At 63.4% G+C, this 27,799-nt stretch overlaps 3 protein-coding genes across 5 annotated transcripts; all 3 read right to left on the bottom strand.

The window, feature by feature from the left end:
- Positions 1-142: 142 nt before the first annotated feature.
- Positions 143-10,352, bottom strand: LOC142003228 (uncharacterized). Of its 2 annotated transcripts, none has more exons than XM_074979979.1 (2): positions 10,216-10,352; positions 143-2,664 (listed from the first exon to the last, which is right to left on the bottom strand). In XM_074979979.1, the coding sequence occupies exon 2, from the start codon at positions 2,093-2,095 to the stop codon at positions 782-784; it is 1,314 nt and encodes a 437-aa protein (XP_074836080.1). In that variant the 5' UTR covers positions 2,096-2,664; positions 10,216-10,352; the 3' UTR covers positions 143-781. The 2 variants fall into 2 exon arrangements, with proteins under 2 accessions (XP_074836080.1, XP_074836079.1); XM_074979978.1 differs by lacking the exon at positions 10,216-10,352 and adding an exon at positions 3,811-3,970.
- Positions 10,353-13,124: 2,772 nt separating this feature from the next.
- LOC142003131 (uncharacterized) lies at positions 13,125-21,357 on the bottom strand. Of its 2 annotated transcripts, none has more exons than XM_074979828.1 (2): positions 20,917-21,357; positions 13,125-15,742 (listed from the first exon to the last, which is right to left on the bottom strand). In XM_074979828.1, the coding sequence occupies exons 1-2, from the start codon at positions 21,093-21,095 to the stop codon at positions 14,695-14,697; spliced, it is 1,227 nt and encodes a 408-aa protein (XP_074835929.1). In that variant the 5' UTR covers positions 21,096-21,357; the 3' UTR covers positions 13,125-14,694. The 2 variants fall into 2 exon arrangements, with proteins under 2 accessions (XP_074835929.1, XP_074835930.1); XM_074979829.1 differs by lacking the exon at positions 20,917-21,357 and adding an exon at positions 18,102-18,246.
- A 1,677-nt stretch (positions 21,358-23,034) lies between these two features.
- On the bottom strand, positions 23,035-27,035 carry DNASE2 (deoxyribonuclease 2, lysosomal). Its single transcript, XM_074979977.1, has 7 exons — positions 26,957-27,035; positions 25,464-25,591; positions 25,075-25,255; positions 24,802-24,889; positions 24,490-24,651; positions 23,841-24,038; positions 23,035-23,618 (listed from the first exon to the last, which is right to left on the bottom strand). The coding sequence occupies exons 2-7, from the start codon at positions 25,559-25,561 to the stop codon at positions 23,263-23,265; spliced, it is 1,083 nt and encodes a 360-aa protein (XP_074836078.1). The 5' UTR covers positions 25,562-25,591; positions 26,957-27,035; the 3' UTR covers positions 23,035-23,262.
- Positions 27,036-27,799: the final 764 nt, after the last annotated feature.

Raw genomic sequence — 27,799 nt, forward strand, 5'->3', positions numbered from 1 at the left:
AAAGCCCTCGTGGGGCCAGCCAGTGCCCCCTATGGGCCCCAGCAGTGGCGGGCGTGTGGCCTGTACCACTGTACCCGGCTAGCCAGGCATCCAGGCAGCCCCCACAGCCAGACACCCACCCTGCACAATGCTCTCTGACAGTCCAGCCAGCCAAGGCCCCGCACACCCACCCGCCTCTCCAGCCAGCCAAGGCCCCGCATGCCCACCTGCCTCTCCAGCCAGCCAACTGGCCCACCCTTGCTCTTTGCACACGTGCACAAATGTGTGCACATGCATGTTCACACACACACACACACACACACACACACACACACACTCTTTGGTACATCCTGTGGGGATGTTTATTGGGATTTTTTTATCCACTTTTATTTTCATCCAATGTTCCCCGACTCACAACATTGCCCCTGAGTCCCAGAGGCCCAAGGTGAGAACAGCTGGAGAATAAAGAAGACGGCTGGTCCCAGGCCCTGGCTGCACCCCATGGTCACCACCTTGGGGGCCCCAAAGCCAAAAGGAGTGGTGGGATGGGGAGACTCGCAGATCTGTGAGCCTGGCTGGGCAGGTCCTGCTGTTCTCCAAAGCCCCAGGCCCAGCTGGACGTATCTCACTGGTCCAGAGTCCCAGCTGGGACAGGTCCCCCTAGGCTTGTCAGGATGGGCTCCCGCTGCTCCAGGGTCCCAGCTGGTCCGGTCCTCAGGCCCGGCCAGACAGCCAGGGCTTGCTCTGTCCACGTACCCGCAGGCAGTGACTGTTCACAGGCCATGCCCCACTTGGGGGTTGCTCATAAGGGTCTGGCGTCCTCACTGTGGCAGCTGCGCCCCCACCCAGTGGCGAAGTCCTCTGGCTCTGGCCCGCTGGGGGGCAGCGGGGGACTGCAGTACAGGAGTCCGTCCAGGGAGCCAGCTGCCGGTGGGCACCCGTTGAGGAGCAGCGCCTGCCGAACCAGCGCCGCCATCTCCTCGTGCTGCTGACTCTCCCAGTCGGCTGGCTCCTCCTGGGGGCAGCCAGTGGCGCTGGGATCCGGGCCCAGGTCCTGGCCCCCGCTGCTGTGGGCCCGGCACTTGAGGCGCAGCTTGTGGGGCAGGGCGGCCAGCTTGACCTCCGGGGGGGCCACGTAGGGGGTAGGCGGGCAGCCCCAGCCGGGCTCCTCCCCGCTCTCCTCACTGGAGTAACCCCCAAAGGGGGAGCTGGGCTCCTCTGCCATCTCCCCTAGCTCAGCTCTGGCCTCCTGCCCCAGCCCTGCCCCGGGGAAGCCAGCAGGGGCGTCGTAGCCCTCGGCCCGTGGGCAGCCATATGGCTGCGGGGCGCCCTGCAGCGCCTCCTGCTGGCTGTAGTCGCCACGCTGACCGCTCAGGCTCTGCTGGGCATAGCCCGCCGGGGCCTTCTCCTTCTCTTGCTCCTGCTCCGCCTCGCGCCCCCAGCCCGGCGCCGGCCAGGCTCTGGGGGGCTCCACCGCGGTGAAGCCGTTGGCACTGAAGAGGATGACCCCACGGGCAGCCGGGGCCTTGGGGATGGGGGGGCGCGTGTCCCCCCGGGCCCTGCTCACGGCCTGCGCCTCCCCCGGCGTGCGCGGCAGGGGGCTGTCCCGGGAGGAGCTGTCCGACATGTCGGAGAGGGAGCCCCGCGGCGAGTACTTGGCCCCGCCGGCCTCCCGGCCGCACTGCTCCGGCTCGGACGAGTCCTCCGAGTGCTGGGCCCGGGCGGCGCTGCCGGCGAAGCCCCTGGTGCGCTCCCGCCCGGCGGTGCCCAGCCACGGGCTCTTCTCCACGAAAGCGGCCGCGCTGATGAGGCCAAAGCGCCGCTTGAGCTGCAGCAGCTCGGTCCGGAGGCGCAGGTTCTCCTCGTCCAGCGCCAGCACCCGGCTCTCCAGCGCCAGGTCGTGAAATCGGCGCTTCTCCCGCGAGCGCTTGGCCGCCTCGTTGTTCTTCCGCCGCTTCTCCCAGTAGCTGGCGTCCTTCTTCTCGTCCGAGATGAACTCCCGCTTGCGCCGCCCGCTGGCGCCGGCCTTGCCCTTCAGCGCCCGGGCCCGCTGCGCCGCGCCCTCCACGGCCAGGCCCCCGGCCACGCACAGGCCGGGTGGACTGAGCGCCTCCATCGCAGGAATCCTGCTGCCCAGCCCCTGCCCTGCCCCGGTGCCTTCAGCCCCCTCAGACAGCCCGGGCTGGTCGGGGCAGGAAGCCGAGGTGCTGGCTCCCCAGGGGACGGCTCCCCGGGCGTCTGCCGGCGGGACACCACGCCCCAGGGATACAGACCCGCGGCTGTCTGCTGGGGGACTCGGCGCCCCACAACTCCACCTGTCGCCGACGACTCAGCCCAGGCAGTGACGGAGCCCGGTGCGTGGGAGCCTTCCTCCAGTGGCAAGTGACCGGCGGCAATGGGTGTCCTCCGGCGCTGGCAGGTACGTCGGGCACCTGGCCACCATCTTCCTGGCGCAGCCGGCGTTCGGTGTGGGGCGGCGGGACGGGTTCAGGCTCGCCCAGGGCTGCTCCTCACCCGCTGGGCACTGGGATGGCACTGCCTGCCGCCCGCCCACTCCGGGAGGCTGGCTCAGAGGCAGCTGGGCGGCGGGCGCTGCGCGATGTGAGGCGGGTGCGGGGCAAGGCCCGGCTCGGCTCAGCTCAGCTCGGCTTGGCTCGGCTCAGCTCCGGGAGGAGGAGGGAACACCTGGGAGGAATGCACAGAGGCAGGTCACGCCCCTGCTTGCATAAGCCAGAGGTGAGCAGGTCTGGGCAGGGCTGGAGAGGCCCCGGGGCCCAGCGGGCAGCACACCCCGAACTCCTCCCGGTACGTGAGGCGTGTGCTGTGGCCCACCGGGTGCCAGCCTGCCCACCGCTACAGACCGCACCCACACACACACTGTGCCCGCTGCACAACGGCACAGCGCACGCACTGCGTAACTACACCCCCCCCACACACACTGCACACCACACACACCACACTGCAGGCCACGCACACACACCCTGCACACCACACTACACACCAAGCACAAACTGCACACAACGCACAACTACCCAATGCACGCCTCACACACATGCTCTGCACACAAACTGCACACACCACACAACTACACACTGCACGCACACGGAATGCTGTGAGCACACCTGCAAACACCACTGAAGGAACTACACACTGTGTATGGACTACACATTGCACTACACATCGCAAGCACACACACTACACACTGCACACACACAAACTTCACACCATCTGTACGCACACACGCTAGACACTAGGCACACGCACTGTAAAGCACATATTACACCCCCCACATACACTGCATACCACACCGGTGCGCACTGCACACAGCTACACACAGAGTAGCACATATACACTGTACCTGCACACAGATACACACATACACACTGTGCACCACACCCCCTGTGCACACATCGACACCACACACTGCTCGCCTGCACACGCCATACACTGCTCGACAATGCAGTCTGCCACACATTGCCAATAATTACAACACTGTCCCTAAGATACAGCACGCGCACACACACACTGCATGCTACGCAATTACAACACTCCACACCACACAAACACTGCCCCACACTCACAATGTACCATAAACATGGGCTGCACTGCACAGCCACACCCAGCATCACCCACCCACTCTACAGCCTGTCCCCCCACACTGCACAGCACAACACGCAGGGCTCACAGCCACGCTGCAAACACAGGCCACACCACACTTGTATACACACCACCCAACAGCCTCACTGCAAAGTACACCCCACGCCCCCCAGCTGCTTTCACACAACGCCCCACGCACACATCACACAATGCAACGCATACAAAACACCCCACCTGGCCAGCGCCCCTGCTTTGACCAGTACGGCAGCTGTTCGTGCGGCACCTACAGGCGGCAGCAGGGCTGTCGGCCTGAGCCCGTTTCCCACCGGCCTGGTGCTTTCCCTGACAGAAACCAGTGGGGCTGGAGCAGGGAGGCGGGTTGCATAAGGCAGGACACCCGGCGGGTCACAAGAGCCTGTTGTGCAACTGACCCAGTCCCGGGAGGAATCTTTCCAATCCCCTGTGCCGAGCCGGGGGCGGGGGGGGAGTGTGGAGCACCTCGCTAGGCCCATGAGCCCCCGCCCACGTAAGCCAGGCCGGCAGCTGTGAGCACCAGGAATATAGGTCAGTAAACATTGAATATTTATCAGCCCCGGCAGTCAAAACAGGTTGGTTACTGCAGGCACATTGCACAATGCCGCGGCCCAAGCCCGGCGCCTCGCCAGCAACCTGCTAGCCTAGAAAGCGGTACGGCTTGACTGCCAGGGGACCAATGGGGTGGGAAGGAAGGGGACCAGAGGATTTAGCTTCCCGCTGGCTGGATCCCACGCGGGGGCGATTACTATGCCAGAGGAGAGATCTGGGCTGGGCAGGGAGAAAAGGGGGCGGGAGGGGGGGTTGGAAGCTGTGGATGGCACTCAGCCTCTATTTGCAGGTGTCCGGAGAGATCTGGGGCGAGGCTGGGATCGCCAAAGGGGCTTAGGTGCCTCTGGGACCAATGGGACTTAGGGCATCTCATGCCTTTTGAAAACCAGGACCAGATTTTTAAGAGCTTATTTATGGCCTGGTTTGGAAAAGCCTCTGCCCCGCTCTACGCTGCTGGGTTCCCCAATCCAGCCTGCCGCCCCTTACATCGCTCTGGGCCTCAGTTTCCCCACCTGTGAACCAGGGGATCATTTTTCTTTTTTTTCACTTCTTATTTACTCGGTGTATTACGGTAGCACCTAAGCACCCCCCGGCCGGGCCCAGGTCGCAGCTGTACTAGGTGAGGCACAAATTCCGCCAGAAAGTCCCTGCCACACGGGGTAGGAAGGGAAACTGAGTCACTGAGCGCGGCAGGAACACCAGGTCAGAATCACAGCTGGGAGAGAACCCAGGCGTCTGGCGGCCCGGCCGTGAGCCCCCGCTGCCGCTGTCCCAGAGCCCCTGGGGTTTTTGATAGGTGCCCCCACAGGGATGGCCTGTCCTCACTCCTGCCCCACATCCCACCCTGGGGTCACGTCAGGCCTCAGCATCTAACCAGACGTGGGGCGCGTGGGCGCACAGCGCAGGCCCCTCTGGGGTCCCACAAGCAGATCAGGCCAAAGGGCACATCTAACCTGGCGTCCCGCGCCGCCCCCCACCCCCCCACCAGCCTGGATCAGACCCTCAGCTTGTCTGGCAGGGGCTGCTGTGACCCTTGCCCAGCACCCCCCTGCCAGGCCCCCACCCCGCTCCCTGCAACACAGCGCCCCCTGCTGGGCCCCCACCATGATCACTGCAACACAGCACCCCCTGCTGGGCCCCCACCATGATCCCTGTAACACAGCACCCCCTGTCTGGCCCCCCACCCTGCTCCCTGCAGCCCAGCGCCCCCTGCTGCCTGCACCACCGCATCCTCCACTGAGTCACTCCCACCGTCTCCTGTTTGCTCCTCTTTCCAGCTGAAGGCTGTAAGAGAATTTCCACCAGACTGAGCCCCCCCCCCCCCCCCCCCAACACCCACCTTAGGGTGACCGAATCTCCCTGCCCCAAATACAGGACAGGGCGATGTGGGGGGGGGAGGGGCAGCTCCTGCTCCTGACCCCTCCCCCAGCCCCCAAGGGCCTAAATATGGGACAATTCGTCCCTCCTAAAATATGTCGGGACCCCTTTTGCGGTCTCAAATACAGGACCGTCCCGCCCCCTACGGGACAGACGGTCACCCCACCCCCCCACGCCCAGGAAGCGTCCGCCCCAGGTGCTGGCCCCGTGTCCTCCTGGCACGTGGAGCCACTGGTGGGCCGGGTCAGACAGGGCCGGGCCAGGCGTGTACTCAGGTGAGGGCAAGTCTGGGCAGTGCCTGGGTGCGCTGGTATGAAGGGTGCCGCCAACCTACTTCCCAGCTCGGTGCCACTGCCCCGGGCTACTGGGTTAGCTACAGGCAGAGGCCAGAGCCCTATGGGCACGGTCGCTCGGCTCCCTGGGCATCCAACTGGGCTACTCTGGTCAGTCTGTCTGGCCAGCCAGCCAGCCCGCCCCACACACCCCATCATCCAGCCAGTCCCCTACACCCCATCATCTGGCGAGCGAGCTAGCCCCAGCACTGCTGGGTCCTGGGAGCTGCCCTGAGACACCTGATACATAGCGTGAAGCTCCCAGCACATGGAGGCCTGGCCTGTGACCCAGACGCCTACGCGCTACCGTATTACCCCAATGAACAACAGTAACCCCTTTACCAAAGTGTAAACGAAAGCGGGGCTTCTCGCACGCATGGCACATGACTCCAGGAGCTGAGCGCAGGCCATGGTGAGGGGCCCACCTGTCTCCCTCTCCCTCCCACGCCGGCCCCAGGCCCCCAGACCTCTCCGGAGGTTATAGGTGCACCAGCACAGCGCTGCATTCTGGGCCGCTCCCCTCGGAGCAGCTGTGTCCTACTAACCCACTAAACCAGAGCCAAGGAAGCAACTGAGCATCCGCCTCAGCCAACCGGGCGTTGCCAGCCTGGGGCAGGGTGACATCACCAGGCTGGGCCGGGCCAGATCCCCGCTTGCAAAGCCCGGGTTGGAGAAGTTGGGCTGACTCAGGGGTGACTCTCCCCAGGTCGGGGGGATCAGCCACCGAGGAGCAGCTCCTGGCGCAGGCACAGCAGCCGCCCTGCCAGGATCAGACCCATTCTCGCCCGAGCTACAACCCCACTCCCCACACCTTAGGCTGCAGGGACCCCGGGACCAGCACAGGGCTGGCAGGGGGCAAGCAGAGCTGTGATTCTGACCGCATGCAGCTCCTCCCCGGCCTGCTGCTAACAGAGAGCGGTTCCAGCACACAGGACCAGATCCTCTGCTGGTCGACCGCAACCTGGACTCAGGAGTCCTGATTCCCAGCGCCACCTGGGCACTAACCACTAGACACCAATTCCCTCCCAGAGCTGGGAATGGAACCCAGGACTCCTGCCTCCAATTCCTCTGCCTGCCGGCCAGCTACAAAACATCACTCCTCACACAGAGCTGGGGATAGAATCCAGGTGTCCTGGCTCCTAGCATCCCCTTGCTCTACCCACTAGACATCACTCCCTTCCCAAGCTGGGAATGGAACCCAGGAGTGCGGGTTCCCAGCTGCACCCTCCCCCCCCCGCCCGACTCAGTCAAGCCCCTGGGCTTCCCAGCTTGGCCAAGATCCTTCTCCACAGTCCATGCCCTGCCGCCCCCTAGGACTTTCCACCACCCCCCAGTTCTGGGCCCCTGGAGGGAACAAGATCATGGGGGCATCCCAGGGTCTCTGGGCCTCTCACCCCACCAGCCCGTCTGCGGGGCCCAGAGCTGCCTGCTGTAAACTCATATAACATCACACTTGCTTGCCAGCCGGCAATGTTCTGTCCCTGGTGGGCTGGAGTGGGGCCATTCCCTCCCGTGGCACCCTCCGCCTAGCTGGGAAGGCCTCCAGGCTCCTCAGCCCACGTCGCGCCCTGCTGGGCCTGTACCCAGCCAACAAACAGCAAACACAGCCTGATCCTGCTCTGTGCCTAGGATCAGGCTCACAGGCCCCTCTACCCCAGGATACCCTCCCACCTTACCCCACAAGGCCCCACTCCTCCCAGAGGCAGGGAGAGATCCCAGGAGTCCTAGCTCCCAGCCCCTCCCTCTAATCACCAGGCCGTGCTGCCCTCCCAGAGCCGGCCGTGGTAAAATGCTCTGAATTCCTTGAGCCCAGCCCTGGCCTCTGCCTCAAGACCTCCACACCCGTCCCCCACACGCTGTTCTCAGCCCCACAGCCAGCCTGTTACCCGCTCCGGGGACAGCAGAGGGCTGGAGCCACACACCCAGCTGGGACCCCACCACCCCTCCGGACATCTGAGCCCCTCACTCCTTGGAGGGGGTGGGGGCAGAGCAGGCATCCCATGGGCAGCCCCCCGGTTAACCAGAGACAATGGGGCAGGGAAGTCTTCAGTGCCAGCTGTATGAGAGCTGTGCCGGTGGTGTCTAGTGGGGTGGCTTCAGCTGCTGCCAGAAGACAATATCAACTGTATCGGCCCAGATGCCAGACGGGTCAGCAGTCCCTATCCAGCTCTCCCACGCCCATCGCCCCCTCAGCCGCAAGCTGAGCTGAGACGTGGGATAATGCTGGGGTCCCTGCATGGTTTGTGCACCCTAGGGCTGTAAATCTGACACCCCCTCATGGGGGGCTAGGACCACGGCCTCCCCACAAGCAGCCTGGGCCTTGTCCTCCCTGTCGCCCAGCTGGCTAATGTAAAGCTGTAGTGTACTTGCCAGGATTGGGCCCCCAGTGGAACGAGTTGCGGGGGGGGGGGGGGGTCACTCCTCTTGGTTTGCCTCTGCGGGGGAGGAAGAAGCAGGCCAGGTGTGGGCCTGAGCTCCATCGCCCTCTGCTGCCACATCCAACCCCATCCCTATGTCCACCCCCACCAAAACAGAGCCCCCCCCCCCACCTGCCCCACAGCCTCGCCCCAGCTAGCTGGGCTCCCAGTGCCAAGAGGAAGCCACCATGCAAATCTGGGGAGAAGGGTATTCGATGCAGGGGCGGGTGGGCAAACTGGGGGGGGGTGCCTCTGTGTGTGTAGATGGGGTGTGTGTTTGTGTATGTGTAAATGGTGTGTGTGTATGAGGTGAGATGGTGGGTGTGTGCTGGTGGATGTCCATGAGTGTGGATGATGGCTGTGCGTGCACCAGCCTTGTACAAGGGGAAGGTAGTTGTGCATGCACCAGACTTGTGAGAGGGGAAGGTGATTGTGTGCACACCAACCTTGTGCGAGGGGAAGGTGGCTGTGTGTGCACCAGCCTTGTGCAAAGGAAAGGTAGTTGTGCATGCACCAGCCTTGTGCGAGGGGAAGGTGGCGATGTACATTCAGTGCATGCACAGCACACCTGTTTACACACTTCCCTTCACATTTCCCAGACAGTGTCCCAGGATCTGAGCTGCTGGGACCCCCCATTTTCTGCTTCAGAATGGCCCCCCGCAAACAGACCCTCCCCCCATCCTGTTTGTGAAACCCCAAGGCCCACATGGACGCTCTGCTGAGAGAGGAGACCTGCCTCACTCATGCGTGCGCACACACACACACACACACCCTGCCTGTGCCTGCTACACACAACACACACACCCTGCAAAAGTAGGTCAGGCTGGAGGGGAGTGACCGGGAACATAACAGCAGCGTGTGTGTGTGTGTGTGTGTCAGGGCTTTGCTCCAGCAGCTCCATTTCCCTGCGGTGGAAGAGTCCGGGAGGTGTTGTGGGAAGGAGACACCAAGGAACTCACACAGACACACGCCACAAAGCGCTGCACACAAACGCATGCGCACAGGGATACGACCGACAACACGTGCACACAACATGGCCAGCCACAACAGGCAACAGACAGACACACAACAGAACCTGTGAATCAGCCCTACAAGCACACAAGTCACACAACAGCTTGACTTGTTGCACACACATAGGCACATGGCAAACGACACTGGAGGGATACACACAACCACAACATACAGTTATGTAACCACCAGAGGCAAACAACATACACACCACGTCTATGGGTACACTATATACACACATCATATGTACACACTACACAACACAAACACAATATACCCCAAACATACACAACACCCTGTACATATATACACCACACAAACATCCCTCCAACCTTATAACACATTATATATACATCCTACACAGATACACAGCACAGTTGATCCACAATATACAGACCACATGCAACACACAGATCACAATACATATTCGTGCCTCCACAAGCACAGAAACACAACAAACACAACACATCATACAAACAACACGCTTAGATGCACTACACATTACACGTGCAACAGGCAGTGCACACAATACATCGCACTGCACGCACGACACACTCATAACACAACACCACTTGCCCCAAATATACAAAAACGCACCATACGAACCTAAGACGCTTAGACACACAACACAGGACAGACAATACGCCCCCCCACAAGACACGGTATATACACACGGTACCCAGAAGACACATCACCCCGCCAAAACACACCAAACACAAACGCAGCGCGCTCACCCACACAACACGTTAGCCACGGCACGCAACACACACTGTACTCACAAGCCACACCCCCTGAACACACAAAACACGTTATACAATCACAACACGCTTGCTGCACACCCCGCACACACGCACGCACACGCACACGCACACACACACACACACACACACACACACACCGCCCCCGTGCACACGCGGTACCTCTCCAGCCGCGCCCGGGATGTGTGTTACTGGGTCACCCGGTTGCATAAGAGCCGCTCCGCGCCGCCGTCACGTTCCGCTTCGCAGCACCCGGGGGGCCGGGCCAGGCCGGGGGGGAAGGGGGGGGTTAATCCGCCCGGGAGCAGCCGCCCGCCGCCAGCCCTCCCCACCGCTGGCAGGGAGGGGCGGGGCGGGGGGGTCTGTCCGGCTCCCCCTGGCTGGGGTGGGTGGGGCCGGGAGGGTCTCTCCGGTTCCCCCGTGGCTGAGATGGGCGGGGGGGTCTGTCCGGCTCCCCCCTGGCTGGGGTGGGCGGGGCGGGGGGGGTCTGTCCGGCTCCCCCCGTGGCTGGGATGGGCGGGGGGGTCTGTCCAGCTCCCCCCTGGCTGGGGTGGGCGGGGGGCGGGTGTCCTAGTCCTCCCCCACAAGATATGTGACAGCTGGATCCTGCTCCCCCATCCCTCCTCTTGTGAGAACACCCAGAAGCTCAGCAGGAGTGAGGGGGGGCTCCTCATCCCCCCTCCTCTGTCTTTGCCCCTTCCTGTCCCCTCCCCCTCCAGGGTTTGACCCGGGATAGAGCCGCAACTTCCGACCCCAGAGGCAGCTGCATCCCAGCACTCCGGGCAGGATCCCTGTATAAACAGACCCCCTGCTCCACACCAGAGGTGGCTGCACCCACCCTGCTGGGTGTGGCTGCGAAGGGCACAGCTGACCCTGGGACAAAGGGGCCCGGAGCTCAGCAGGGACCTGCTGGAGGAGGCCAAGGGACGGAGAGGTCATGGGGTGCAACCAAGGGCTGGGTTTTCGCTGCTGCCTGGGACAGCGCAGGCCAGAGCCCCGGCGGGTCCTGTTTAGAGCCAGGCTGGACTTTGTCTTGTGCTAGCCTGGCCTGCTAGGACGGAAACACAGGACCGCTCAGAGACTTGGCACCCTGACAGGGCTCCTCCGAGGGGCTGCGTAAAGTCTGCGGCTGGGGGGGTTCACCCCAACCCTGTGGATCCATGACAGCAGGCCCGAGTCAGCCTCCTGCTACAGATGGGGAAACCGAGGCACAGGACCAGGCAGCAGCTCACTTCAAATCACTCAGCTGGCTGGTAACTGAGCCAGGCACAGCACCCGCATCTCCTGAACCCCACGGTCGTGCTCCTTTTTGCACACCCGGGGCACTGCCCCAGCCAGGAATACGATCTATGAGCGCTAGAGAATCACGGCTGGTGTGCAGAAAGGGCCTAGGCCCTGTTGTTTACTCCCTCTTACAGGCCACGCACGCAGGGCCATCCCACCACGCTGATAGGAAGCAGGTTTGAAACCAAGCACAGGAAGGCGGCACACAATGCGCTGTAGGCCTGGGCAACTCTTCACCGGGCCAGGACTGTCCCAGGGTCCAGAGAAGAAGCAGATGAATTCGTGGCAGACGGGGCCCTTGATGGCTGTTGGCCAGGCTGGGCCAGGAGATGCAACCACCTACGAACTGGCCCTGGCTGCCATTTGCCCGGCGCTGGGAAAGGGTGACGGGATAGATCAGGTGGTGAGGGCCCAGCTCTGCGCCTTTCCTCTGGTGCCCTGGCATTGGCCACCGTGGGGTCTCGCCAGACAGAAGCCTGGGGTAGATGGCCCATGGAGCTGACCCGGTGGGGCCCTTTTAAGAGTTGGGCCAACTTATACGGGATGTTTGTCCTCCCAGAGTGTGGCAGTGGCCAGGAGTGATGAGGGGGTCACATGCACCCCAGCATCCTGCCTCCCAGGCTCACCATCAGTACTGCGCTGCTTCTGGAGAGTGTAGGGGTGGTCCTACCCCCCCCGCAGAACAGCATGGCCCTAGACATGTGCAGGGGAGCAGGCAGGGCAGAGACACATAGCGGGTGCCCCCCAGAACTCCTCTCACAGTCGGCAGGGCCCATGGCCCTACGCTCTGTGTACCCTGACCTGCAACTACACGTACACTGAGCCGCTCTGCGCAACGGGGGAGATGGGCCCAGCCACGCATCCTGTGCCTGAGGTGTCACTTGCGGCAGCCGGTCTCAGGGTATCAGAGACCTGAGGGGTAATATCCTGCATTGGGCCAACATCTGTGGGTGAAAGAGACGCACTCGAAAGCGTGTATTGTCCATTCACAGAAGTGGATCCCAGACAATTTTTACCTCCCCCCAACAGGTTTTTGCAACAGATAGGCCAATTTCAGGCAATGTCTTGGGAAAACTTTCCTGCATTAGACCTCTGGGGTGTTGCGTGCCGGGAGTATGAAGGGCTCAGTGCGATGTAAGACATGGCAGCGCCAAAGACAATCTCGGAAATGTGCCAGAGGAGCAGTGTTCCCTGTTAGCAGAGCGCCCACAGCTGGCAGTGTGTGCCTCTAGGGGTGGTTCACATGTGATGGGGCACATAATAAAATTTATTCTACCCACGGATGGAACAAAATGAGCGGGAACATTGCAGAAGAGCATGGGGGGGGGGGGCTGGGTTCTTTGGCTGATGGTCACGTCGCCGTGAGGCAAAGGCTGGAGATGAATAACAAAGTGGAGGGTCTGCCCTGTGGTAGTTCCACGAGTCGTGTGAAATTGTAACCACGAGGAAAACCCAGTTGTGGGATTTCAAGGCCTGAGCTGTCAGAGCCCTGGGGAGCTGGGAAGGGGTTTAGCACGTGTATTGGCACTTTGATTGGTTTAGAGCAGTGGTTTGGAAACTTCTCAGCCCACCCAACCCAACTCAAACCTTTCCACGGCCCAGCAGCCAGACACCAGCGGAGACACAATCCACGCACTGAGCTCTAAATGATTCACCCCAGGTGCCTGGAGCATTAAAGCCATAAAGCCGCAGCTGTCGCAGAAGGGGGCGTGGATCCAGCTGCCAGCGTCAGAGTTCATCAAACTTCTTTTTCAATAAAGTCAAACATTCGTTCGTGGGAAAAGCGACCAGTTCCAATGGTGCCTTTATTTAGGGCAGGGCTGGGGACCCGGCTGGGGCAGGAGTCCAGGGGTCACTGACCCACAGGCAAATCAGTCTGGGGCCACACACAGGTGAGAGGCAGAACAGCCAAACCTCACTTTTGGGGTCCTGGACTGAGACACCTCACTGCCCTTACGCTCCAGCCCCAAGTGCAGGGGGGACAGAACCTCAAGTCCACGGCCCACCTGCAAGGCAGTCGCAGACTAGTGGGCCACAGGCATCACTCTAAAAACAAGGAGCAGGCCTGTGGCCCTTTACAGACTAACGTCTTTTGGAGCATAAGCCAAGGGAGTCCAAGGAGCCCGTCTGCAGCCTCCTGCCCCAGTGACCGACCATCATGGGGGGAGCTGGCTGTGGGACCAGCAACCCTGCGGGGCACACAGCACATGGGCAGGTCTCCCGGGGAACTGCACCAGCCATGCCCTGTGTTTGTGGGCCCAGGGAGGAGCTGCCAGTGGGCAGAGGGATCAGGGCAGAGGACAGGCACAGGTTCTGCCCCAGGGCTACTGCCCTCCACAGGGGCCATGGGACCTGCCCCTGCTGGCGGGGCAGGACACGAGGTGCCGGAGGCAGAGGCATTGGCGGCGCATGGTTCGGCTGGCCTGGGGCAGTGGTGTCCAGCCGGCCCCAGGTACAAACGCCGGGGGGCCAAGGCAGGCGGGCATCCAGGCCCATGGGCTCCCACCGGCTGCAGGCTCTGCCAGCTCCTTGTGCTACTGAGGTCAGGGCCCCAGACGTGTGGCTTCTTGGGCTTTCAGCTGACCCTGGTCCCTCTGCAGGTGGCACATGAGTCGCCCCTGTGGGGAGGGTAGCTCTGCCCCTGCCCCACTGCAGCCCCAGACCACCCGAGCATCCCGGCCTCAGCCCAGCCCAGCCCATAGGGAAGACCAGGAAGCGGGAGGGGCTCAGGCCCCATATGCACCATGCCCAGCCCTGGGCCTCACCACAACTGCCTCTCAGCACCCTCTGAGGGAGCCTGTTGTGAGCCGCTGGGGCCCTGCCTCAGCAGTGGCTGCATCCAAGTGCTGGGTGAGAACGTGTGCGTCACAGGCCAGCAGCTGTGCAGCGCTTGCACTAGTGAAAGGCTGCCGCACCAATGCGTGCGGGGAGGTGGGTTCAAACCCAACCACAGCCGGCGGGGCCGCTGTGCACAGCTAGAGGCAGCTCCCCTCGGGTCAACCCCCCTACTGTGAGGGGCGCAGAACAAAACCCCCAGAGGGGCCGTGTGCCCGGGAGTGATCCGGCCTGGCAGAGACGGGAAAGGAGGGAGACTGGGACACATGGGCCTCAGCTCAGACGGTTCTGTGCTTGCCAGGCTCCTGGGGGAGTCACCCAAACACACCGGGGCCCCCAAGAAACAGGGTGATTATTTTCAAAGTTGCCAGCGTCTGATACAGGATCAACCCCCCTCCGCCTGCCTGCCCACGCCCTGGGGCAGAATCTGTACCACTGCACCCCCAGGAGGGGAATTCGCACAGGGGAGGGGGCCAGGGCGGGGAGATCCCCCCACCAGCTGCTGCCAGCCTCCTCACCCCCTCAGTTCATCTTGACCAGGATCTGTTCGGAAAAGAACTTCTTCAGCTGGGCCACCTCGGCCGACAGCGAGGCCAGCTGGCTCCGCAGTGCCCCGTTCTCCGTCTGGTACCCCAGCTCCTGCGGCGGGGTGGGGGGCAACCCCCCCACGCCATAGCATCCCCCAAACGATCCTGCTGCCGCCCCGCTCCTTTGGTCCTCCCCTCCAGCTGCGCCCCCCCGCCAGTCCCCGGCGGGGGGTGACGGGGCGTAGGGGGCCTGGGCCTCACCCCCTGTCTCCTCAGGCCCCCCAGCCATCTTGAAGCGCAGCTTGTGGGGCAGACTCTTGACGGCCTCCCCTGGCGGGTCATAGCGCCCCCCCCGGCCGGCCTCACCCGCCTCCCCCGGGGCCTCAGGCACCAGGCAGTGCCCCTCAAACCCATCCCGCTCCTCAAAGAAAACAGGGCTGCCCACGCTGGAGCTGCCAGGGGTGGAGAACCCCGAGTCCTCGGAGTACCCAGCGCCCGGCTCCGGGGGCAAGGAGCGGCCATAGCGTGGTGGTGGTGGTGGCAGCTCGGGCCCCAGCGAGTACAGGTAGGGGGCGGGTGCAGCAGCCGGCCTGGGGGGCTCGGGTGGCTCACGGACGAGGCCGAAGCGGAACTTGAGGGCCAGCAGCTCGGCCTTGAGCCGGGCGTTCTCCTCCAGCAGCGCCAGCACCCGGCTCTCCAGGGCCAGGTCATTGACGCGCCGTTTCTCCCGCGAGCGCTTGGCCGCCTCGTTGTTTTTCTTGCGCTTGTCCCAGTAGCCGTCGTCCTTCTTGTCCTCCGGGGTGAACTCCCGCTTGCGCCGGGCCGAGCCAACGGCGCCCCCAGGGGCTGGGACTGCTGGGTCCTGGGACCTGCTTCCCCCTGCCAGCAGCGAGTGCGCCAGCAGCCCGCTGCCCGCCAGCTGCGAGGCCGCCTCCTCGGCGAAGCAGGACACGGCCGTGCAGAGGTTGGTGGGGCCTGGCGAGGGCGGGCGAGGAGGCTCCTCGGGGGATGAGCTCATGGTGCCAAGGACGGGCCGCGCCCGGCTGCAGGGGCAAAAGGGGGGTTAGTTCATGGCTGGTAATGCACAGAGGCTAATGGGGGGATGAGCACAGCAGACATCCTGGCGCTTGTGCGAGAGGGTGTGTGCAAGGGTTGGTGAGTGTGCAACAGTGTGTCTGTCTGTGATGGTATCTGTGCATAGGGGGACACTTGTGTTGTGCCTGGGTGTGTGACGGTGCTTGCGAGAGACGTGCAAGCGTGTCTGTGTGTTGGTGTGTTTGTGTTCACATACCTGCACTTGGCCTGAAGCTGCAGTTTGTGTCATGTGCAAATTATTGTATTATGCAGATTAGATCCATACGTAATTTGCATAATGTCTGGGACTGAAGAGCTTCACCCCCACAGGCTGTGAGCTCTATACTGTGCTAAGCACACACACCCATGCATGCACAATCACACACATGACAACACAACATCGCACAGCTGAAAAACAACTCAGCCTAAGACAACCACACCCACAAACCCAGCTCAGCCTAACATAGTCACAGAAACACCACACACCAATCAGCCCAATACACACACCCGCACGCACGCGCGCACACACACACACACACCACTCAGCCTAACACAATCACACCCCAATACACACAGATCAACACCAGTTCACCTCTCTGACACAACTGAGTCACTCTCAAACGCTGTTGCATATGGACACACTGACGCCCACAGCCCCATAACAGACACACAAATGCACTGGTGCATATATGCCCCCTCCACACACTGACGCGCACTCACATGGGGCTTGATCTGCCAAGCCTCACCCCGGCCTCCTTCTGGCGCAGGCAGGGCCCCTGTCCTGCTGTGTATGGTGCAGAGCACAGTCCAAGGGATCACAGCTGAGTAAAACCCCCAAACTACACCCTGGGCGGGGGCAGGGGGGGTGCACCCTGACTACCCATATCCTCCCCCACACTCTGGCTGGGCTTTAACCCCACCCTGGCCTGCTCCCAGACCACTGCCCCTGCTCCAGGCTGCCAGTGCCCCCCCCCTCCGCCGGCTCCCTGGGCACATTCCAGCCCTGGGAGTGGACGTGCGGCCTTCTCCCCCGCCCCCGCGCCCCCCCCATGTGCGCAGGACAAACAGGCTTGCTCTGAGCCAGCTGCTATTTTTAGCTCCTGCGCACAAATGGCGGGAGGGGGGTTTCTGTCCCTCCCCCACTCCCCAGCTCCCAGGGTTAATCCCCAGCGGGGCGGAGCATGGGATTGCACAACAGCGCCTCGGCTGTGAAGGGGTTAATGTTCCAGTGACTGGACAGGGGGGAGGTTGTTTTATTTACCAAAGATAAATGAAGCAATCACACACACAATCACACCTGCGCAGCCAGCCACACAATCACCCCCCCCACAGAGCTGGCCACACAATCACCCACGCAGAAGTACATCTACGTATACACACAATACACGCAGTACACAAGATCACACTTGTTACACACATATTCACAGGAAAGGGAACAAATCTACACAACCTTGCACACATTTAGACATAGGCACACGTACATGCAGGCGTGTACTCTTACACACAAGCATACACAGCTGCAAAGAAATCACACACACACACACGAGTCTCTCACAGACAAGTCCTTCTAAGCACGCAAACAGGAATGCAAAGAAATATTGATATAAAATGCACACAGCGGTACACACACTCACAAATTACACACTGTCACATATGCCCACAAATGCACACATCCTTTTTAACACACACAAGTATACGAACATACCTCCGTAGCTGGAGATACACCCTCCCCCACTGCACAAACACACTGGCAAGCACATGTCCACACACCCATATATGTAAACTGTTAACACACATGTGCACACCTCCACAGCTACACACAGAGAGGTAGGCAACTGCCCTCTCAGCTACTAAACACGCACAACACCTCGCCCTCCCCGGCCAACACCCATGCCCTCATCTGCACGCGTGCGCGTGCACACACACACACACATATCAAATTACACCAACAAAACAAACCCACCGACCGAGAGCCCTGCAAAAACACAACCCATCTAAACAAGCCCAGAACCGCAGTACAGGGAGAGTCAAATGACAATGTTACTAAGCATAAGCAGACCACAAACACACACTAGCACACAGCCATAGAGATGCTCACAAACACACACTTGCCACGCCCTCAGAAAATCCCTCTATACACAGGCCCACAAACACCCCCCCACCCCATCCACCTAGCCAGGTCTACAGAGCCAGAAAAGCAAACAATCCGTCAGGCACCCACAAAGTTACACAAGCAGAGCAACTCCCCGGGCAGCACCCACACAGACAGCGCGCAAACTGCTCACACAACCACACACACCCGTGCACGCACCCTCCCCCGCCCCTTACCGGTCGCTAGGCTGCAGTAGGGCCCCGGCGCCCTCCGCCGCTGCCTCCGCGTCTGCCGCGCCCGCCCGCTCCGGCCCCTATTTGTGCCAAGTTCAGCCCGGGTCCCAGCCTCACCTCGGGTAACCCCGGGACGTCACCGCCTCCGTCCCCCTGGCAACCGTGCGCCATGGCAACAGGGACCGCCCCGGCAACGGGCTGGGATGCTCCTTAGGAGCCGGGCTGGGGCGAGGGCGCAGAGCCCCTTAGAGGAACGTCCAGCCCCGCCCCCATGGCCCATAGCCAGTGCCCCTGCACAGAGCGGGGCATGGAACCCAGGCGTCCTGGCTCCCAGCCCCCTGGTTCTAACCACGAGGCCCCACTCCCCACAACTGAGACTCAGGACCGGAGGGACGGGGGCCAGGAGGACTCCTGGGTTCTATCCCTCACTACCCCTCTCCCGGCCCCCGCTCCAGCCCCCACCTCCTGCATCCCCTTCTTCTCGCCATAGTAACCGTCCTCTCCTCTGGGCCAGCTCGTGGCAACCACTCGCTGTCATGGCAACCCACTGATGTCAACAGGCCTGGAAGAGCTGGGGCCCAATCCCACAGGTGGATGGAGCTGGGGCCCCAATCAGGGGCCTGATGGGCCTTCAAGAATCCCCCACTCAGCTACGGTGGGACACGGGTGGGCCCTGCCCCCCATCACAGCAGGCTGCAACACCCACCCGGAGGATAAAAGCATTATTAGTGCTACAGGCAGGGCAGAGCTCCCTTTGCTCCTTGGGCAGCAGGCTGCAGGCTCGAGGTCCCCGCACTCCCCTCGGGAGCTGTGCCATGTCTAGCCACTCCCAGAGGGCCTGAGGGAGTCCTGCTTATGAGGTGAATTACGGTATTGCCTGGAGGTCCCCAGCTGAGAGCAGGGGGGTGGGGAGGGAATCTGCCCAAGGCTAGACAGAAGTTGAGAGGGGAAACTGAGGCACAAGGCAGGGCCTTCCCAGAGCTAGGAACAGAACCCAGGAGGCCTGATTCCCAGTCCCTGCCTCCAGGCCAAACAGTAGTCCCCGCCCCCTCCCAAAGCTGGGCCTGGTGTCCGGGGGCCCACTGCATTTGGGGTACTCGCTGCCCTAGTCAGCCGTGTGCTCTGTGCCTCGGGGCACCGCTGCAGGATGGAGCAGCAAGGGGCTGGCTCTGGTGGCCAGCGACCCCCACACCCAGTCACTGCTCGTCTGCTTCACCTGGCTGGGGTCAGCTGCAGGGCCACGGCTCCAGGAGGTGGGGGCTGAGGCCTGAGGGCAGGTGCAGGGCTGGGAGAGTCATTCCCACTCCTGTGCCTCCTGGCCCTGCCCCTGCTGCCCCATCCCCCGGAGTGGCCCTTTGTCCGTCCCTCCCACCGCCACGTGGGAGCCCATCAGCCGTAAGGCCGGCTCTGAGCCCCGTCTCCCCTCCGGTCCCCCCACACCGGCCCAATGGTCTCCCTCCCCCACGGCTTCCTCTAACCATGCGAGCATTTCACCATCCCCGTGCAGGACACATTTTGCCCTGTGCGCTCCGGCCCGTGTGACCGTGTACCACCAGGAGACACGCAGGCCTGGCTGTGCTGCTCTGCCAATCCACTGGAACCTGCCCCCAGGCCGCCCCCTGGAATCTCCTCTCCTGCCCCCAAGTCCATAGCCCTCGGGCTCTGTGCTGGGAGTTTCACTTTGCCCTTCCAGGACCCAGCCACAGCAAACCACCCCACCCCCCCGCCCCGCAACACACCCGAGTCTGAGAGCAAAGGGCAGGGGGAGGAGCCGGGCCGAGCAGTGCAACTCTCCACAGGGGACACTGGCTTCTCCTTTGCAGCCTGGGTGTGGGCGTGTGCGTACGTGCATCTGTGCACGAGTGTGCACACACTCATGCACCCTGCATGTGCGTGCGTGCGAGCCTCGGTGCATAGTGCGTGTCATGGGGGTCGGCGGACATCTGTGCACAGAGCGTGGGGGGGCTCGCGTGTTCACTATGTGGGCGAGGGGGTGTGAGGGAAGCTGGGCGTCCCTGAAAGCGTACGGGATAGGTGGAAGGGGTGTGTGCGAGGATGTGCACAGCAGCGATTGTGCTCAGGGGTGTGAGCGTTGGTGTCAGGCATTTGTGTGCACCTCCAGGGGGTGTTTGCCTGAGGCTGTAGCTCAGCTCCAGCCCTGTGCCCGGCTGTCTTGTGGGTGATTTGCATCTCCCACCAGCCTGGGGGGGGACGGGCTCTGAGGAGGGCGGGGACGGGGACCTGGGCACTCTCCCCTCCAGGGGCGAAACCTGTAACATGGGGCGGGTGCCAGCCCCATAGGCTGTCGGGGGACTCCCCCAGTTGACAGCCAGGGGTTGGCCTGGCAGAGCAGAGGGAGATGAGCCCAAAGGCCTGATTTGCAGCCGCCCTCTCCCCCTCACACCCCGACAGTGGCCTCACAGCCAGGCCCTGCGGGTGCAGGGACGGGGGGGGGGCGGGGGCGGGGGAGGAGGTTACACAAGCCAGAGGCTGTTATGTAACAGCCTGGGCCAGGCCCAGCTGCTCGGGCTGCTGGCTGGAATCCAGTGATATTGTGGATCGGCCCAGTCCAGCCAGGGGTGGAGCCGGGGGGCGCAGTGCGGGGCTATGGAGGAGCCTGGGTGGGGTGCACGGGGTCAGATCCTCCCCCTGCCAGCACCCACTCCCCCTTGCCTAGCCCCTTCCCTCCCAAAGCTGGGAACAGAACCCAGGAGTCCCGCCGCCCACCCCCCTCTAACCACTAGACATGCCCACTCCAACCCCAGAAGCCTGACTCCCGGCTCCCTCCGCAGTCACAGGACAGGAACTCTGTGCCCACCTGTGACTGGCATCGGCAGTCAGCGGAGAATCCAGATCCCCTGGTCCCCGATCAGGCCCCCGGCAGCTCAGCGGCTGGAGAATCTCCCTCAGCCAGCAGCAGTAGAGGGATCTTTGACCCACGGAGCAGCAGACCGCCCCTTCTCTGGCAGGGGGTGCAGCTGGCCCCCCGCCCTGCATCCTTCCTTCCCGGACGTGCCAGCCAGCCAGCCCAGCCCCCACGCCCCGTGGGGGTGTGGAACCTGCCCGAGAGAGGGCCCTGTGATTACAGCTGTGGGGCACCAAGCCTGGGGAGCTGGGGGCTAGTAGTTAGAGCACGGGAATGGGGCAGGACTCCTGGGTTCTATTCCCAGCAGGGGGGCCTGGGGGGACTGATGAAGGGAAGGAGACTGAGCCGCCACCCCCCCCTTCTCCCCCCGGCGCCGGCTGGGTCAGGGCAGGCGAGTTGCGTAATGCGGCTCCCAGCAGGGACAACATGTTCCCAGGCTGCCTATTTATAGCGCACCCACCGCCCCCCGAGATTACCTGGCTGGGGGTAGGGGGAGATTGCAGGGCGGAGCCTGGCCGGGGGGGCAGGACTCCTGGGTTCCGGAAGGAGGGTTGGGGGGCGGAGCCGGGCTGAGGTGGGTAGGCAGGACTCCTGGGTTCCGGAGCGCAGGGCTGGGGGGCGGAGCCGGGCTGAGGGGGGTAGGCAGGACTCCTGGGTTCCGGAGCGCAGGGCTGGGGGGCGGAGCCGGGCTGAGGGGGGTAGGCAGGACTCCTGGGTTCCGGAGCGCAGGGCTGCGGGGCGGAGCCGGGCTGAGGGGGGCAGGACTCCTGGGTTCCGGAGGGCAAGGCCAAGGCAGTGAATTTGTGCCCCACGGCTGCAGCCCACAGTGGGGAAGGTTCCAGCGGGCGGGGGATGGGCAGTGCCGATGACCCCGAGGGAAGAGGAGACCCTACCAAAACACCACACGCCAAACACGCTCCTCCGCAGGGACCTCAGGGCAGGTCAATGCAGCCGCCCGGGCCGTGGGTAGGGGGACGGACAGGCGCCCTCTGCTGGCAGAGACTGGAAAAACATGACACCCCGCCCCCCAAATACAGCCATGCCTGCCCAGACCACCCCAAACACACCGCACACCCCCCCAGCTCCTAAGCAACACCTCCCACCCCTGCAGAGCCAACCCCACAACACCCCTCCCCCAGCCTCCCTGCTCCTGCACAGCCCCCCAAACACACACTGCCCCACACGTGCCTAGAGCCACCCCCAGCACAGCGGCCGGCCAAGCGAGCGGAGCACATGGCCGCCCTGGGAGCCAGGGCACAGACCAGCCAGCTGGTCAGAAGGGCTCAGCTCCACGGGCCCATCTACCCTGGCATCCTTCCTCCATGGAAGTGGGCACCGATGGAATAAGCTGCCCCTGGGCCCATGCCCTGAGAGCGGCCTGGGCGCCACTCAGACTCCTATCTACCACGGGGACAGGGAGCATTATACCCTTTACATTAAAGACCTGGACACGGGGCTGTGGGTGCCAGCAGAGGGAAACTGAGGCACACAGCTGTGGCACAGGTGAGCACCCAGTGCCAGATACTGCAGGGGTGGGCCTACGGCCAGGCAGACAGATGGCGGGGCTGGGGATGGCTGGGGGTGGGATAGGCCCCCTCCGGTAAGTGGAGCAGAGATTCAGCCTTCCTTCGACCAAGCTGGTGGGTCCTTCTAGCAGCCCCCAGGCACGCTGGGCACAGATTTCCCACGCAGCAGCCTGGAGGTAACCTCGGGGACTGACCCCCGCCTCCACCGGCCCTGCATGACAGGTCCCTCAAAGTCCCTTCCCAGCTCAGCCAGGGGCTTGCTGATCACACCCTGCTCACCATAGCACCTGCATGGCTCCCAGCCTGCTGCGCATTTATCCTCATGCACCCTGCGGGGCAGGACTATTCTCCCCATTATGCAGATGGAGCAACTGAGGCAGGTCGGGGCAGCAAATTGAACTCAGATGCCTTGTGCCCCTGGTCAGTGCCAACCCTTCTCCCCAGCACCCCTTGTTATTGGCAGGATGTCCCCCTCACTCTGGCTGACCCCAGGCCCTCGGCATCACACCACAGGCCAAGAAAATCACAAGGCTGGCTTAGAAATCCTGAGATTGTTATTACCCTAACTGCATTTCCACAGGGGCGTGGGGACCCCCAGAGCACCGCCGACACCTAAACACCCCCCCAGAGAGGTAGCCGAGTGCAACTGGCCCTATGCCACATGGGGAAATTGAGGCACACAATGGGAAAATTAAGACCCCCCAGAGAATCACGGAGGGTGGAGAACCCAGCAGTCCTGACCTCCAGCTCCCCCACTTTGCAGCTCTGCCCACTAGACCCCACTCCCCTCCTGGCACTTGCTGTAGTTCTGTACCAGGGTATAATAGGATTTCCAGACGGCGGGGTCCTGCTGGCACAGGGCACCCCCTCCCCGCTGCTCTTCCGCCTGGTTGCGGTTCATGTCGCCCACGCAGGCCCAGCCGAGGGCGCTGGTGGTGCTCACGCACCACTTGGAGTGGTCCACGGTGGCCGAGAAGCTGGGCCCTGGGGACGGGAAGCCCAGCTCCTGGACGTCATAGACCCGGTAGTGCCCCGAGCAGTTGGAGGGCAGGACGCCCCGGGAATTGGGCCAGAACTGGACGTAGATGTCACTGGAGAGCACCTGGGCTAGCCAGCCGGAGTACAGATCTGGGGGGGCAGAGAGTAAGGGGGGGGTTACAGAGCTGGGGTGGGAGGAGAACCCGGGGGGGGAGTGGAAGGGGGGAGATGCCCTGGGAGCAGGGGGCCCCATCTGGAGCAGAGATCTGGGGAGGCCCAGGTGCAGGGCAGCATCCCTGCCTGAGGCTGGTTGTAAAGCCGTAGGGAGCCCAGCGCACTGGGGTTTAAACCAGCCCCCCAGCCCCGTCTCACCATCCTGGAAGAGGCGGAACTTGGCCAGGCTGACGAAGGGGCGCCCCCCCAGTGAGGTCAGGGCCACGCTGCGGTTCCAGGGGGGGTCCCGGACGTGCTTCATCTCGGAGGCCAGGAGCAGGTCGGGCAGGTCCTGGGCGAAGTCCCCCTGCACCTGGCTGTCGTACACCAGGGGGTCGGCCAGCCGCAGCTGGGTGCCTAGAGCCAGGGGACAGGGGGAGGACCACAGGATGAGACCCACAGCCCCCACAGCCCCCCCAGTGAAACAAGTTTGCTGGGGCTCAGACCAGCTCCAAGGGGCCCTCATTGTAGATGTTGCACCAACAACCCACCATGGAGACTGAACCCCACCAAGGGGTGACAGAGGAAGTCCCTGGAACCATCAGAGTGGGGATAGAACCCAGGAGTCCTGGCCCCCAGCTGCTCCCCGGCTCTAACCACTAGCCCCCACTCCTCTCCTGGGCTGAGGATAGAACCCAGGAGTCCTGGCCCCCAGCTGCCCCCCGGCTCTAACCACTAGCCCCCACTCCCCTCCTGGGCTGAGGATAGAACCCAGGGAGTCCTGGCCCCCAGCAGCCCCCCCCAGCTCTAACCACTAGCCCCCACTCCCCTCCCAGAGTGGCACGAGAGACGCACGTGAAGTACCTACCAATCTGCTTGAACTGGGCGTAGGGGAAGGTGACGCAGATGAAGGACTGGCCGTAGTGCAGGCCGCTGTGGGGCCAGGCGTAGGTCTCCGTCGTAGGGGGAGGGAAGTGGGGCGTGCTGTGCCGCAGCCAGAAGCCCTGAGCTCTGTCCAGCAGGACCACGCCTGGGAGGTGGAGAGACAGTGACGGGGAACATCACGGTCCACACGAGTCCTGGTTCCCCTGGCTCTAACCACTAGACATCACCCCCCACCGAGCCAGAGCGGCTGTCTGGGCCCGGCTGAGCTCAGGGGGCGGGCGGGGGCGGGGGTTACCCTTGGTGTGCCCCCGGGAGGAGGCAGCGGAGGACGTGATGTTCCTTGGCGGCTGGTCATTGTACAGGATGTAGGCTGTGTCCTCCGTCTGCAATGGAAACGGGGGGCGGAGGGGTGAGAACGGGGAGATCCTGCCCCACGGCCGCCCCCTCACTGCCCCTCCCCGACACACTGCCCCTCCCCCAGCGCCCCACTGCCCCCCCCTCGTCCCCTCCCGCACCTGTACCCCCCACGCCGCCCCATCGCCCCTCCCCCACGGCCCCCCAGACTCACCCTCCTGCTGGCCCCCCGGTAGAGCTGCAGCAGGGTCCTGCCCACGGCGCTCTGGGTGCTGTTCACGAGCGCACGGCCGGGCACCCAGCCTCCGGAGCGGGCATCCTGGTACATGTAGCGCACGCCCAGGGCCGGGGAGCTGCCCCGGGACGGGGACCGCGGCAGCTTGTAGACAAGGAACCTGGGGGGACCCAACCACATCAGCCCTGGGGCCCAGACCCTGCCTGGGGGGGGGGCCAAAGCAGGGAGCCCAGTGCCCCCCCCGCTGATGGCAGGAGTGGGGTGTCCTGGTGTAGGGGCCGTGGCTGGGACATGCCACGACACCCAGGGAAGCCCCCGTGGGGTGCCGCCCCTCACAGGGTCTCACAGGAGGGTGGGGGGAAACTTACCAGTCCACCGGCGCCCCGTCGTCATCGTAGCAGGAGATGCCGGCCCCGGCCACGCAGGCCAGGGCCCCGGCCACAGCCAGGAGGAGGAGGAGCAGCATCCGGGGCAGAGGGGAGTCACCAAGCAGGGTCTGCAATGCACATGGGGTCACACCCCCAGGTAGGCCCTACGAAAACAGCTGCTTCCTCCCAGGATCTCCTGGGGGGGGGGGGGGCGCTGGTAGATGAAAGCAGGGGAGAAGCTGGGAGCCAGGACTCCTGGGTTCTAGGCACCAGCTGCTCACGTGCATTGATAACTGAGCCCCGGGGACGGGGGGACCTGACTAGCCCATGACTCAGGCCCCGGGCAGGGGGCTCCCAAAGGGAAGGTGTCCAGACCCAGCAGGGAACCCCGCCCACACCAGGCCTGGATCATTTGGGCCATGGGGCAGAGGAGAAGTGGGGTGGGGCCCGGCCCTGTTCCTCACCCCACCCCCCCACAGCCCAGCCCAGAGTTCCCCAAACCAATTCCTCTTTCTGTGCCGCTGGCTGGGCGTGGACAAAGCAAAGCAGATCACAGGCCTGGCCCAGCATCAGCCACTGCGCTCCGCCCCAGAGGTGGCTGCATCTCAGCACTGGGCGAGCGACCCCCATCTCCCCAGCCCCTGCGCTCCACCCAAGACAGCCCCACTTCAGCGTGGCCCGACAGCCCAGCATGCCCTGCAGTGCCTGGAGGGGGGGGTCATCTGCCAAGATGGCTCCCCCCCAGCCCCTCTCTGCCAGTGGCAACACCGCTGGGGACGCCAATGGGCAGACACCCGCCAAAGGGCAGGTGCAGGCAGGCCGGGGTCACGAGACAGAGGCAGCTGCTGCAGTCACCACTAACCCCTGTGCCCGCTCGACTCCTCAGGCGAGGACCCAGGTGTCCTGCCTCCCAGTGCCCTCCCCGCCCAACCACTAGACACCACTCCCTCCCTGGAACTGGGGAAAGAACCCAGGCGTCCTGCTCCCAGTTCTAGGCCTGGACCGCCCCACCACTCCCCAGTTCTTCCTCCTCAAAATCCCAGGGCACTGAAGTGGGCAGGGAACTGCCACTACCGGTGTGTTTCACCATCGGTTCCCCCTTCGCAGTTCTCCCAGCGGTTCTACTTAGGTGCTGGGGATGGCGCCCAGAACCCCCCAGCTCCAGTAAAACCTGCACCCATCACAGTTTCTGGGCTTGGATATTATTCACATCCCCACCATCCATGGGGGAGGGTTTTGGGGGTGTCTCTCCCCCCTGCTGCCTGGGGACCCCCTACAGCCCCCCTCCCCTTGCACTGATCCCACATAGACTGGGGGGGGCGGGGGCTGGATTCTGGGATCCCTGTTGACTAAACCCTGCAGATCCCTTGTAATGGCCTGACCCTGGGACCCCTCCCCGGCGCCCAGCTGCAGCCACCTCTGGGGTGGAGCGGGCCGGCCGGGAACTAGCGGGATGCAGCCCCGCCGCTGTGGGACTCGGAGCCGGGGGTTACCTGCGCCGCTTCTGACCGACCCCCAGATCGTCCGGCTGCGGGAGCCCCACTTCCCCGACCCAGCTGGGCGGCACGTGACCCCCGGGGCCCCTCCTCTGCCAGCCATAGGCCCGCCCCCCGGCTCTCAGCCCCCGCCCAGGGGCGGGCCGTGGGGCGCACTGGGTGTCGGAGGCTGGCCCGGGGGAGGGATTCCTGCCGGCTAATGACTTAATTGCTCAGTAAGCATTTAATTAGCCCTATGAGCTGAGGTTATTAATAACAGGGCGGGGAGGGCGGGGAGCCAGGGCTCCTGGGTTCTCTCCCCGGGGGGGGGAGTGCGACTTAGTGGTTAGAGCTACATGGGCCTGGACCCCTGGGCTCTCTCCCTGGCACTGGGAGGGGACTGGGGTCTAGTGGTTAAAGCTGGCGGGCAGGATTCCGGGGTTCTATGCCTGGCACTGGGAAGGAAGTGGGATCTAGTGGTTAGAGCAGGGTGGGGGATGTTAGGAACCAGGACACCTGGGTTCCATGGTGGGAGTGGGGTTGGGGTCATGTCTGGGCCAAGGGAGAGTGGCGCTGCTGAGAGTCAGGAGTCCTGGGTTCTCGTCCTCTCTCGACTCATTGGGGTTTGCTGTGCCTCAGTTTCCCCATCCGCACAACGTGGCTAAGGCCCTTGTGGCGGCTGCCTGGCTGTGAGGGCCCATCAGTCTTTGCCGTCGGGGGTGGGGGGAGTTTCCCGACTGAGTGATTATTAATGAGCCTGTATTAATTAATCACCTGTGGGAACCCAGTTCTTCCTTCCAGGGCAGGCGATTCTCCAGCTCCGCCCCTCCCAGGGAGCCCCCTTCACCACACTGGGGTGAT

Source organism: Carettochelys insculpta, chromosome 29, assembly GCF_033958435.1.
Source record: "Carettochelys insculpta isolate YL-2023 chromosome 29, ASM3395843v1, whole genome shotgun sequence".
In the NCBI taxonomy this organism is placed as follows: domain Eukaryota; kingdom Metazoa; phylum Chordata; order Testudines; family Carettochelyidae; genus Carettochelys; species Carettochelys insculpta.